General features: G+C 40.2%; 1 protein-coding gene across 5 annotated transcripts in view; it reads right to left on the bottom strand.

The window, feature by feature from the left end:
• Positions 1-12347, bottom strand: part of promL (prominin-like) — a 115708-nt gene that overhangs the window by 26762 nt on the left and 76599 nt on the right. For 3 of the 5 annotated variants that reach the window (XM_065219888.1, XM_065219883.1, XM_065219886.1), the window contains exons 3-6: positions 8020-8293; positions 7409-7761; positions 7219-7343; positions 6964-6987 (exon numbers count right to left, since the gene is read on the bottom strand). In XM_065219888.1, the coding sequence (XP_065075960.1) occupies positions 6964-6987; positions 7219-7343; positions 7409-7761; positions 8020-8293 (776 nt within the window). The remainder of the gene's footprint in view (positions 1-6963; positions 6988-7218; positions 7344-7408; positions 7762-8019; positions 8294-12347) is intronic. The other 2 variants (XM_065219885.1, XM_065219887.1) reach the window with 1 other exon arrangement.

Here is a 12347-nt window from a genome sequence, read left to right as displayed (position 1 = left end):
ACAGACGTAACTCTTCATTGTGTATCTTCGTTCACGCATTTAACTGTTGATTTGAACATTATCAGTTCCGCGAACTACTCGCCGCAGCGCTGGCATCGGATCACTTTGACGTTTCTATACATTCTATAGAACTTTTATGCAATATTCTTTGCGAGTTAGCGAGCAAGCTTGTTTTCCGCGAGAAGCCAGATAGATGTCGTTACTGAGGTCCTATGTTTTGAGATACTATGTTTTCAAGAACAACTTTTTCAAAGAGTTACGTCTGTTTGTCTGTGGTCATAGTACCTTCAAGTACTTCAAAGGATTTTCCAGCATATACCAGGTTCAAAATAATGCACAATATATCTAGCATAAAACAAAATTTACAACACCGGTGTTGTGGTTTTTTTTTATAGTTCTAAATAAACCGAAACCAGGATTTAGGACTACGTTGAAGAAGCCCGTAGAAATGATGGAATCGAAAACAACCAAAAATACACTAACGAAAAACCAAAAGCAACATTTCGAACGCTAGGCAATTTCCGGGACACTTGATAATGTGGGACGTTTTGCAGGACATTTGGTAATGCGGGACAGGAAGGCGAATCCGGGACGTCTTATCACTTTAGCGTATTCCTTACGAGGCAAGGAAAATGTGCGCCGAACACCTCAAGCCGATGCAATGCAAAAGCGCAGTTTTACGACCATTTCCGCCATTTGGAAAGCTACCGAAAAAGTAGTTTAGTTGGGTGAGAAATGCACAATAAAAAAACGCACTAGGTGGGGTTATGTTTTATGAAATTTCTCTTGTCGTTGTTTTCACTGCGGAATTTTATTTAATTAACGAATAAAAGAAAGCGGACACCTCATTGTTCGGCGGTATGTCTGGGCGAATTTTTCGCCAGACAGAAAGAGTAAGAATAACATTAATCTCACTCATCTTCATATGCTAGAACTCTTTACTCCTTGCGTGAATCATTCGTATTCATTCACTCCACAGAAAATCCCCATAAGGATCTGTCAACCTGTGCCCCATATTTCGTAGACCCGAATAGAAGTGAACTTCAGTCGATGTGCGGTATAAGAGGTGAGGAGGAAGGAAACTAGTGGACTCTTTCGTTCTCGCGTCTTCTTACGCAGCAACAGACGTGACGTCACGTCTACTGTTGCATAAGAACACCGTCAGAATGAAAGAGTCCACTAGTTTCCTTTCTCCTCACCTCTTATACCGCACATCGAACTTCAGTCAACATTTAACCTGTCAAAGCGAAAAAGAATTGACCGATATTCCTAAACAGAGCTGAGTGCTATACATAGGTGCACTGAAAAAGATTTTATGGTTTAAAAAACCTTTTTTTTTCAAGAAAAATATTTTGCGTTCTTTATTGAGCGCCTCCTTCGCTTTAAAAAAAAAGTGACTTTAGTGACTTTTTGACGAAAATAGAGACTTTGAAGTGACCACCTTAAAAAAAGTGACAAAGTCACTAAAAAGTGACCCGCTATCAGCCCTGCAACTTCTATTCAATTTTCATACTGCCGTACTCTCGCGGAACCATTTACCTACCATCTTCAGACCTTTCTCTCTAGCTAATAAATTATCACACTAAAGCTTCATGTTAGATAGCATTTCCAACCAACTCTGAAAAAACTTACATGGTTGTTCATAATATCGATAGAGAATGAAAAAAACAGTTTTATCAATAATTCAATTTTGTTTCCTGAATATCCAGGAACTGTAGGCTGTGTAATTTTAATAGATGAACAAGGGGCAAGTGTGCCATATGGGGCAAGAGTGTCCACCGCTATAAACTGGCTATACAGTATTTTTTCGATCTAATTTTGGCAAAATGTTATTCAAAACACAAGAATGATGTAATTATATTATTACTGGCTTGTTTTGTGATATATAATGATTGGAAAAATAAAAATACAGAACGTTGCTTATTCTGCGAAAATTGTTATAAGAAACCGGTCTCATAAAATAACTGATTTATAGTTGTTTTGCTTCATTTAAATAACACACAAGAAGAAATGAAAATTTTTGATGTACTGTTGTTGATCTTCAGTTACAGTTTTGACATAAAATTAAAAAAAAAATAACATGAAAATACATATTGTTTACCGATCACTCCAACGGGGCAAAAGAATCGATTTTTCTGGGGTAAAACTACCAATGCAATTGTCAACCTAACCTTAAACCACCGACAAACCGACATGAATGACCATACAAGATACCGTCAAATTTCTGATCAGATCGCAAAACTGACATCTGCCGCCGTGTTCGCGAAAAATGTGTATCCTAAATGTATGAGTTGGTTCGTGTCTAATCTATTTCGGGCAAATTATTCTTATCTAGATAACAAATTTCTATGGTTTTGACAGATGGGATCGCTACACATTTGAATCCGCCGTTATGGATTCTCGATCAAGAGTTAAGTTTAAGTTTCATGTCGGTTTGTCGGTGCTCAAACTATCATCAGTCAAAAATGTAAACAGTGAAGTGCGGTTTCAGATATGGTTCGAAGATATAAGCGGATTTCTTCACGGAATCGGTGGCAATCCACCAGTGTGATTGCCGCAGTGGAAGCCGTGCATATTCAAAGATTGTCGGTGAGGCGAGCAGAATTAGAATATCGAGTTCCACGTAGAACTCTTGCCAAATACTTGTCGCAGGCGATCAGTCCAGTGGGAGGCACGTAGGCAACATGTCATACAGTGGACATGCTGCCTACTGTCAAACGCTGCTGTTAGTATAGGCCTTGTCACTGGCCTGCAGGCGATTGAAGCGTTCGAAATGCAATCAAGAATGGGGAGGTTCGATACAGTGTTCAGTGTTTTCAGCAAAGCAGGAGGAAGAGCTTGTAGAGCATATTCTCGAGATGGAAAAAAGGTTCTTCGGGCTCTCAACACATGATATTCGAAGTTTGGCTTATGAATTGGTCGAAAAAAAAAAACAATTTGAACTATCCATTCAATCAAGCGACGAAGATGGCAGGAGTAGATTGGCTGTGCGGTTTTCCAAATCGTCACAATGAACTGACTCTACGGGCACCGGAAGCTATATCAGCAGTAGGAGCGCAAGGCTTCAATAAAGTAGCCGTAGGAAAGTTCTTTGACATCCTGGAGGAAGCGAATGTCACCAAAAACTTCAACGCAAGTCGCATCTACAACGTCGATGAGACTTCCAATTTAACCGTAAGTTATAATTTTTATATTCAGTTTACGTTTTGTCTAATGGAATTTCACGTTACAGGTTCAAACAAAAAAATCAAAAGTGTTGGCTTTGAAAGGGTAGGCTTTCTTACATCAGCTGAACGAGGGGTGCTAACGACCGCATGCATTTGCATGTCAGCAACTGGTCATTTTATACCACCCTTCCTCATCTTGATTAACGGAACAGCTGAAACAAGACGCACCTGCTGAAACTTTATTCAGCTGTAACGGAAGTGGCTGGATGACGACGGACGAATTCATCATATGGTTTGACCATTTTCTTGGTCATACAAGGCCAACTGCTTCGAGTCCTGTCCTGCTTCTTCTAGATGGTCACAGCACCCACACAAAAAATTTGGCCTTTGTGGAAAAAGCGAGAAACAACAATGTGACTGTCATTTCTTTTCCCCCTCACTGCTCTGATAAGCTTTAACCACTGGATGTAAGTTATATGGGACCTCTAAAGACTTTCTTGTCGAAGGCTCAAGAACTATTCCTGAGAAGCAACCCTGGGAAGGTTGTCTCCCTAAATGATGTATGTGCTTTGTTTGGTAAGGCCTACATTCAAGCAGCAACCCCAGCGGTTGCCGTAAATGGATTTAGGAAAACCGGAATCGTACCACTGAATCGAAATGTCTTTACGGAAGAGAATTTCGCTCCATCATTTGTGACCGACGTTCTGTTGATCGAAGTGGATCATCGAAAACCGGATGACGACAATAAGCCTAGAACATCCTTAGAATGCGCCCATTATTAACTCTCCGCAGGACACCCTTTGTGATCGATGTGGACTAAGCTTCAAGCTATCGGATAACGGTGAAAACTGGAATAAGTGCATGAATTGCAACACATGGTTCCCACACATGTAACGGATATGATTGTCCGTTTTGCCTAATTTGAATATCTGTAACTACCGCGATATCGCGATATGATTGGTAATGTTCAAATGACAAAAATTTAAATAATACAAATATACGTTGATTTTCAAACCATAAATCTGTTTCTCGAGAAGTTCCGCGTGGTTTAAAAATGCTCAGATTCAGCTTTCCTTCAAATTCTGTTAATTTGTGCAGGTGAGCACTTTTGCCCTGTACATATGGCACTCTTGCACCGTACTAAAAAAAAAAACTGCTGAAAAAGTTACCACCAAGTATAAATTTTACATGTTGTTGTATTTTTAATCGTAATGAATCAATAGTAAATAACCATGGACATAAAAATAAACGTACCAGCTGCTGATACATATTTTTTAAACAAAATGAATATTTTCAGATTGAAAACGCTTAAGGTGGCACACTTGCCCCTTGTTCCCCTATATTCAGAAGAGCTGTTTATTTTTGAAAGATAAACAACTTTGTCGAAGCCGTCAATTATTTAAAACGTCAGAGAATAAAGTTAGATTTTGGCACCATCTTTGCGAATGAGTTATGAACTATCTATTTATGACATGTTGGGACCTCCTTTAGCTCAGTAGGTACAGGCGCAGCTATAAAGCAAGACCATGATAGAGGCGGCTGGATTCGATTCCCGGCCCGGTCTAGGAATTTTTCGGGTTGAGGGTACTTGCCCACAGTAATACTAATGTAAAAATAGTACAGGCTTAGAAAGCTCTCAATTAAAAACTATGGGTGTGCTCAAAGAACACAAAAAAGACAGCCAGCGGAAGATCCCAGTAAGGGAATCAAAAAAGAAGAGTATGTCAATAGATAATTCTTATTATAATGAGAAACTTTGATGAAGGCATCAAGCCGCGGAAATATATAGATGGTAAGCAGGGGTTGAAACTGTTGACGTTTTTTACTACACTCGCTTCGTTGTCGTGCGCGACAGTTTGTTTTTATTCCTACACTCATGCTCTACCGTCGTCTCTCTCACACAACACAACCGGTAGAATAACATTCGAGAGAAAAGAAAATTATCAAATAACTATCATATGACATGAGTAATTTCGTTCTAATTCCTCAATTTGGTGTAAATTAAACCATTTCTGATCAGATATGTTATTGCTAGGACATCATTGCTTGCTATTTTCAGAATTCACACAAGCACAACATCAACAGCTCTTATTATGAGAAAAACTAAAATACATACATTCGTGACGGTCTTCGGCGACAGGGTCATATGACAGAGCCTGTCGTATGACATTTGAGTTTGGTACTGTACTATGATAGCTTGTTACCAAATGTCGGAGGCAAAAGCAGTCGATTATCACAGAAAATGTGTCGACTACCGTGACCGCTTACAAGACTGATGGTAAGTCATAATAATAAGAAAGTTTGCTGAAGGTACCTAGTCTCGGAAATGCTTAGTTTTAGAGTTATTAATTATGTACAGCTGCATTCCTGGCTCACTGTGCAGTGGGAATTGCATATTTTTTATCATCTAGGCCCAGCATCCTCAAAATCACAGTTTTGACCACGAACTGCTCATTTGCTAATAACTTTGCACATAGTTGACGAAACATAGTTCTTTTTGAAGCAGTAAATATAATAGAGTTTAAGCTTGTTATAGATACTTTAAAAAAAGGCAATTTTAATTTTAGTAATAATCTGTATATGTTTATGCGTTGTAAAAATGAAGTGAGAAATGCCTGCTGCACATCTCGGACTTTAAGTGTAAAAAATCATTGGTGTTGACTCAAATGTTAAGATTTACCTACTCTTGGCATATCTATAGTAAACGATGATCTTAATCTATCAATTACTTTAAAGAAAAACAAATTTCTACAACTGAGTGACAAGTTATTAACAAATGAGTAGTTGGTGCGTAAAACTGTGCATGCCAAGCATGCTCAAAATACTCTTTCTTTGAGTAATTTTTTGCTTACATTTTCTGCTGCAAAATTGACACATCAAGTAGTTGAGCAACCAGATGCTCGCAACTCTATTTAAAATTTGATTTATTTATAAATTTACTCAAACTATATCGAGTAATTAAATTGAACAAGACTAGTGACATCAGTCATACCTTAAACCTTAATGATTAGAAATGCTTTCCTGAATTTCAAAGAAGAGATTCCCTGAGAATCTCTGAGTTCAGCTCAAAAACTTAGTTCCCTAAAATACCCTAATTTTTCAGTTTTTTTTTCTGGTTCAGTTTTCTATAAAAATTGAACCGACTATCAAAGGAATCACCCCAAAAACATATTATGTAATAAGGTCATCGGAAGACTTATGCTTATTTTATGAACTAAATACATTCCCGCCAACACATTAATCATAGAAAATTAACAAAAGAAGATGTTATAAAATAAAATTTACTCTGGGCAACGTTGCTTGCTCACTACAGGCTGTTACAAGAACTTCCATTACAATGCTCACAAGAAATATCTACAGAGGATGAATGAATGTATGCATGCTTACATTTATTCCATCTGCAATTCATTAGTAGTCGACACCCTGATCAATGATTTTTAGACTTTGATTGAAGTTCATAATTTCTTGACGAGTTTCAGGAATTTTGACATGACATCTCCTTCGGGATACCCTACTTGCATAATATGTACAACATCCAACACGCGTTAGTCTGCAGCGTCGAATCGGGATGCATACAAGCACACAGTGGTAGTCTACCTCTGAGAGTAGAGGACAAAATCCTTTTAAAAAGTGGGTTTATTGAACGAAAAGAAAAAATAAAAACACCAGAACCAGGCAATACAACAATAACATCATAGCTAACACTAAAGACAACGAGGAGAACACACGATAGATGAACTTTTTTTTTATTTTATGCCATCATCCTTTGTTTGCATAGTCAGTGAACGGAACCTACCCGTGGGAAGTATCTGTCCTGTATCTATGTGTGGTTGGATTTTTTTTTTATTTCGTTCGGATTTTGTGTGAAGGATTGTGTTATTCGGTCGAACGAGATGGGAATGATTAGACACAAATACAGATAAACGATTTTGGATTCAATTAGGAGCAAGGGTTTTTTTTGGCAGCATGAAAGACAAGAACAAATTGATGGTATGATTAGAACAAGGACTTTCAAGGGATGTCTGTTGAGAGGAAGTTAGAGACCACTTACCGAATTGTAGTCGATTCCATTGATATCCAACCGGCCGATTTTGTAGTCCGCCATCACGTCGATACACTCCTGGGTGCCACATTTGGTCAACGAGGCTAAGAGTTCACGCTTAACGCCACGTAATCCTGTTATGAACCGTAAAAGTGAAACCGAGAACTGGTCAAAGAAACAAACCACAAAAACCACATACCATCGTTCAGCTGGGAAGCATTGACCCGCAGTTCCCGCGTCAGCAGTGTCATTCGATCCAGATTGTTTTTGATGGCCGGAAGCTGCTCGACAAAGGCATTCAGCGTGTTGAGCTTTTCTGCCTTGGACTCCTCTTCTAGTCGTTGGATGATGATATCTGAAGCTTCGTTCAACGTTTTCTTCAGTTCGGTGTTCAGTTCCTGATAGTTGACGTCCAGGAGTTGGGAAATTTGACGCGAAGTCGACTGCAGGAATTCACGTGTATCGTCGACGCCGTACCGTGCCGAGGTGGTGATGTTCTCCACACCTTGCTGTATGTAGCTGTTGGTGGCGTAAGCAATAACCACGCCGAACCTGATGGTAGAAAGGGAAGCAGAAAAGGTAAGATTTAGTTTCGAATGCAAAGCGACAGCTTTAGAATTACACCCAAGACGGTCGGCGGTGAAGCCTTAGAAATTAGAAAAACTACTTTTCCTTTCTAATTCAAAACTGTGTGAACATTGTTTTTATGCAGATACTTCGAGACTGTTGCAGGGACTCAGAAGAAAGCCACGGTAAACCAGGTCAAGCGCCCATATATCTATAACTACACGAAATCCAGACTATACTTACACCAGTGAAGACGTGGTACAAATCAGCAGCAAACCCAGCACCACCCGCCGGCAGGTATCATGTTTCTTATCGAACGGTTGCGAACGACCACCGCATCCGCCAAAGCACCGACAGCAGCACAGGCACAGGCCGATGATGGGCATTAGGGCGATGAGCAGGACGCAGATGACCGTCACCAAAAGGACGGCCCAGTACTCCTTCAGGAGTGGTCCCCAGTTGTTTTCCTGTACATTTGGTCCCGCGTCGATGGCTCCTTCCCGGACGATTAGATAACCTATAATTGACGTAAAAGCAATATTTTCAATCCAACTCAGACATACTTTGCTCAATCAATAACTAACAACTCGGAAGACGAGTTGATAGACGCGATGATAAATCATACCAAATTGAATAAATCCCCACTACCCTTTGCCACCCTTGTATCGCTAATCCTCCTATTCAGTAATGCGAATACAGCCGCAGTCGAAAAGTTGGGGGGAAACGATAAGGTCGATTTACAGCTTCTTCTTCTTCTTTAGTCAATATTTCTCTCTCCAATTTTGTGACATTCAACGAACAAGGATATCATTAAGGGAAAAGGATAATCCTCGCGGTTTACAGCAAGTCGCAGCAAATCGTGTTTGCCAGCAAGGACGTGTCTGTTCTTTATTCACATATCTACGTTTTCACTCGTGTTGGCGGTGATCCAATTGTCGGCATCCATTTATAGGTACTACATAATGTATTCCAGTGAGATGAATCAAACTTCGGGAATTGAGTAACGGGTTGAACCGCAGAAATTTTGCAATTTGTTCAGTGTGTGTGTGTGGTGTCACAACCCTCGGTCTGTCCAGAAAAACACAAATGGTCACGTCGTTCATAGCTAGGGTGCATAATTGGAATATGAAATCGCTTAGATCTATGTATGCGCGAATATAAAGTGTAAAGTGGCCAACCCTAAACAGTCTAGTTGGACCGAGAGCATTGTCTGGCTAACGCACCAGAATTATTGCCAAGGGGGGAAGAGTATGGAAGGCAATGAATGAATTTACATATAATACGACGTGGTCTGCCCGCTTCGCTCTACGGAAATTAACAATGTATGGAAAAGAGTTTGAATTCATTGCATAGCAAAGAGTTCATCAGCTAATAAAACGATAAAATGGTGATTTTTCTTGTTGGCCTTGTTTGCGTAAAGTTGTTACAACTCAGCTCATTTTAAATCTGCAGGATTTATTCTCAATGGCCCAATTGATTGAGTAAATAACTGGTACTCATCGGCAGGGAATAAATGTGTGTTGAAAAAAGGATGTGCTATTTAACTTTTGAAAGTGTTTTGGTCTTCTAAGAAATTTATTTTTAGGAAAATGGAAAACAAAGGAGAAACAATGGTGACTCGTTTACTGTATTTGAGACTGGGAATATCTTGAAAAGAGTTACTCTGAACGTCAAAACTGTAACTGTTGGTAAAAAAAATTCAAAAATTATTGTGGATCCCTCCCAATTAGACTAACAGCAGAAAATTGTTGTCGCTCCACAAAATGTTCACACCGTTTTTAGCACACTTGGTTGCTCACTTTTTAGTACTGGGTACATTCTATTTTTACCAAATTAAACATTTAGAGTCCCTGAAGAAGGACCCAAACGGACCGAAACATGGGACAACAACAAAAAAAATACCATTTTCATGGAAGTCTATGATTTTGTTATATAAGCGAATTGGACTTTCCTTTGATTGGATTCGTTTCCGTGATCCTCTTGATTTATACCTGATTTGATGATGCAAAATATACTCATACACTTTATTATAGTTACGTTTGGTTGACTGAATTTGACCTTGATTTTTACCTGATGAACTCTAGAATTGAAGCAATCTGGAATAATCTTTGATGTCCGTAAATACCAATAAAGTTCGCATTTATTTTTTTTTTTGGGTATACCTCGGGATTATTTGAACTTTCATAAAGATCCATAAAAATCCTTGGAACAGTCAAAACTATACAGATATCAAATAAACTCATGTGAGTTTTTGTGATATGCGCTTTGTTTTCTGGGTTAGTCATTTATCATTTTGATTTGATTACTTTTGCACAGGAAAGTTAACACTGCTAGCTGAATTCAAATATAGTTGTATAGGATAGAGCGCTTCTATCGGGTAGAAAATATCAATAATTTCAATGAATTCACCGTGCACAAATCAATAATACGTTTGTTTCTATGCTTTAGCTCATAAACTACAGAACAAAGCCTATACGAGCGCGTTGTACGAATATTTACACAAGAAGCGCTCGTAGCAAATCAAATTTTTCTGCCTTCTACGAATAAAAACTTAGAAAAAACAATGGCGTTTCAATGCGTTATTACGGAATTGAAACTCGTAGAACGAATTTGGAATCAAGAAGCAGTGTTAGATTTTTGCGACTCTTTATCAAATCCAACGTACCGTATATATAAAGGTAAATAAATTTGGAAGCCATCTATAGTAAAATCACTCCATTGTTGGTTGCATATCCGTTCGAAAAAGAGAGATTAAGTGTGGATTATGCTAATTAGGTAGGACATTAGATCAAACAACCTATTGGTTCAAGCTACCCAAGTAACCAACAAGCCTATTGAGTTTTCCAGACACCTGGTTCAATTTTCAATTGGTTGTAGTGGCTTTACTTTGGGGTACCATTTATAACCGGAATAGTTGGTGCGAATAAGAGCGTCTATGTGATGTATTGCTGTACTTGTTGTATATTTTGTATCATATAGATCATCATTTAACTTAAACTCGTTGGCGACACTTGCGTCAAAAGCTATCCTTTTTAATGTACCGTAAAACGGAGGGGCTGGCAAATGACGTACCACCGGTACTTCGCGTACTTGAAGGTTATAAAATAGACCCGTCACGCAAGTGGTCCTTAGCCTCTTGCCCAGTAACTGATATCCCTTCCTCCCCGCGACGCCAGCTGGGGTACAAGTAACCTTAGAGAAGATCGGGTAACCAACCCCTATGGGAACTTTGGTCGTATGCTGACAGGGAAGGAGGAGCTGCATCCTTTTCGGAGGATGTGACATACAAAAACCCGTGCGTCTGTTCTCCATGTTAGGGTCGGCTCAAACAGCGTCTGACTGGCATCCAGCGGCTGAATACGAAATGCTTCTCCCCGAAAGCTATACCCAAGATGGCAGTCCCATCACGGCGGATAGGAGACCTTAGACCAACCACCTACTGTCTCCGAAACCTTCAAATTGTTGCAGAAACCTGTAGTGAAAGATTACAAACTGATTTTATGGCAACGACTTTTAGCGCTAAACAACGGACAATAATTGGAACATGGAATGTACTGATGCTAGCCCAACAGGGTAAACTGGCACAACTCGCCAGTGAGGCCGGCCGTATAAAGCTAGAAATCCTAGGACTTAGTGAAGTCCGCTGGCCAAACTTTGGAGAACACAAGCTGCCTTCGGGACAGGTACTTTTACATTCTGGTATGCGAGGTGAAAACCCTCCGCGACATCGTGGAGTTGGCTTTCTGCTTAGCGCCCAAACACAGGCTGCGCTTATCAAGTGGAAACCTATCAATGAGAGAATAATCGTTGCCAGATTCAGAACACGGGTCCGAAACCTTACCATAATCCAATGTTATGCGCCAACCGATGCTACCGAATTGCAGGACAAAGAGAACTTTTACAGTCAACTGAATGCTGTCGTGGATAAGACTCCAAGAGGTGATATCAAGATCTACACAGGCGACTTCAATGCGAAGATCGGCTCCGACAACTCGGACAACGACATGGTGATTGGGGGTTCGCTGTTCCCCCATCGCCCAGTGCATAAAGTCACACATTGGTCTCTCGTGATGGATATACAGAGAACCGAATCGACCATATCTGCATCAGCCAAAAATGGAAACGGACCCTTCTTGATGTTCGGAATAAACGCAATGCTAACATCGCGTCTGACCATCATCTCCTGGTCGGTGAGATCCGCCTACACATTGCGCGGGTTCAACGGCGGGAGGAGAGACTCGGGCGGCGATTCAACACACGCCGACTGGAAGACCCAGCAGTGAAGAGATCGTTTGTCGAAGATGATGCTCAAAACTGACCCCATGCTATCCTCACAAATGTTGCATCAACTATTCGTCAATATCTGGGACACCGCGACTTTACCGGCCGACTGGATGCAGGGCGTCTTGGTAAAAGTCCCCAAGAAGGGGGATCCAACTGTATGCGACAACTGGCGAGGCATCATGTTACTGTGTATTGTTCTCAAAGTTCTGTGTAAAGTTATGCTCAATCGGATACAGGAGAAGATCGACGCGACTCTCCAACGACAGCAGGCAGGATTCCGTGCTGGA

The sequence above is a fragment of the Ochlerotatus camptorhynchus genome, unplaced genomic scaffold (genome assembly GCF_037179485.1).
Source record: "Ochlerotatus camptorhynchus isolate MF236.1 unplaced genomic scaffold, CSIRO-AGI_Acam_v1.1 ptg000112l, whole genome shotgun sequence".
NCBI classification, from domain to species: domain Eukaryota; kingdom Metazoa; phylum Arthropoda; class Insecta; order Diptera; family Culicidae; genus Ochlerotatus; species Ochlerotatus camptorhynchus.
The sequence above is the reverse complement of the archived record's forward strand: the minus strand, read 5'-3'. Positions and strand labels throughout refer to the sequence as shown.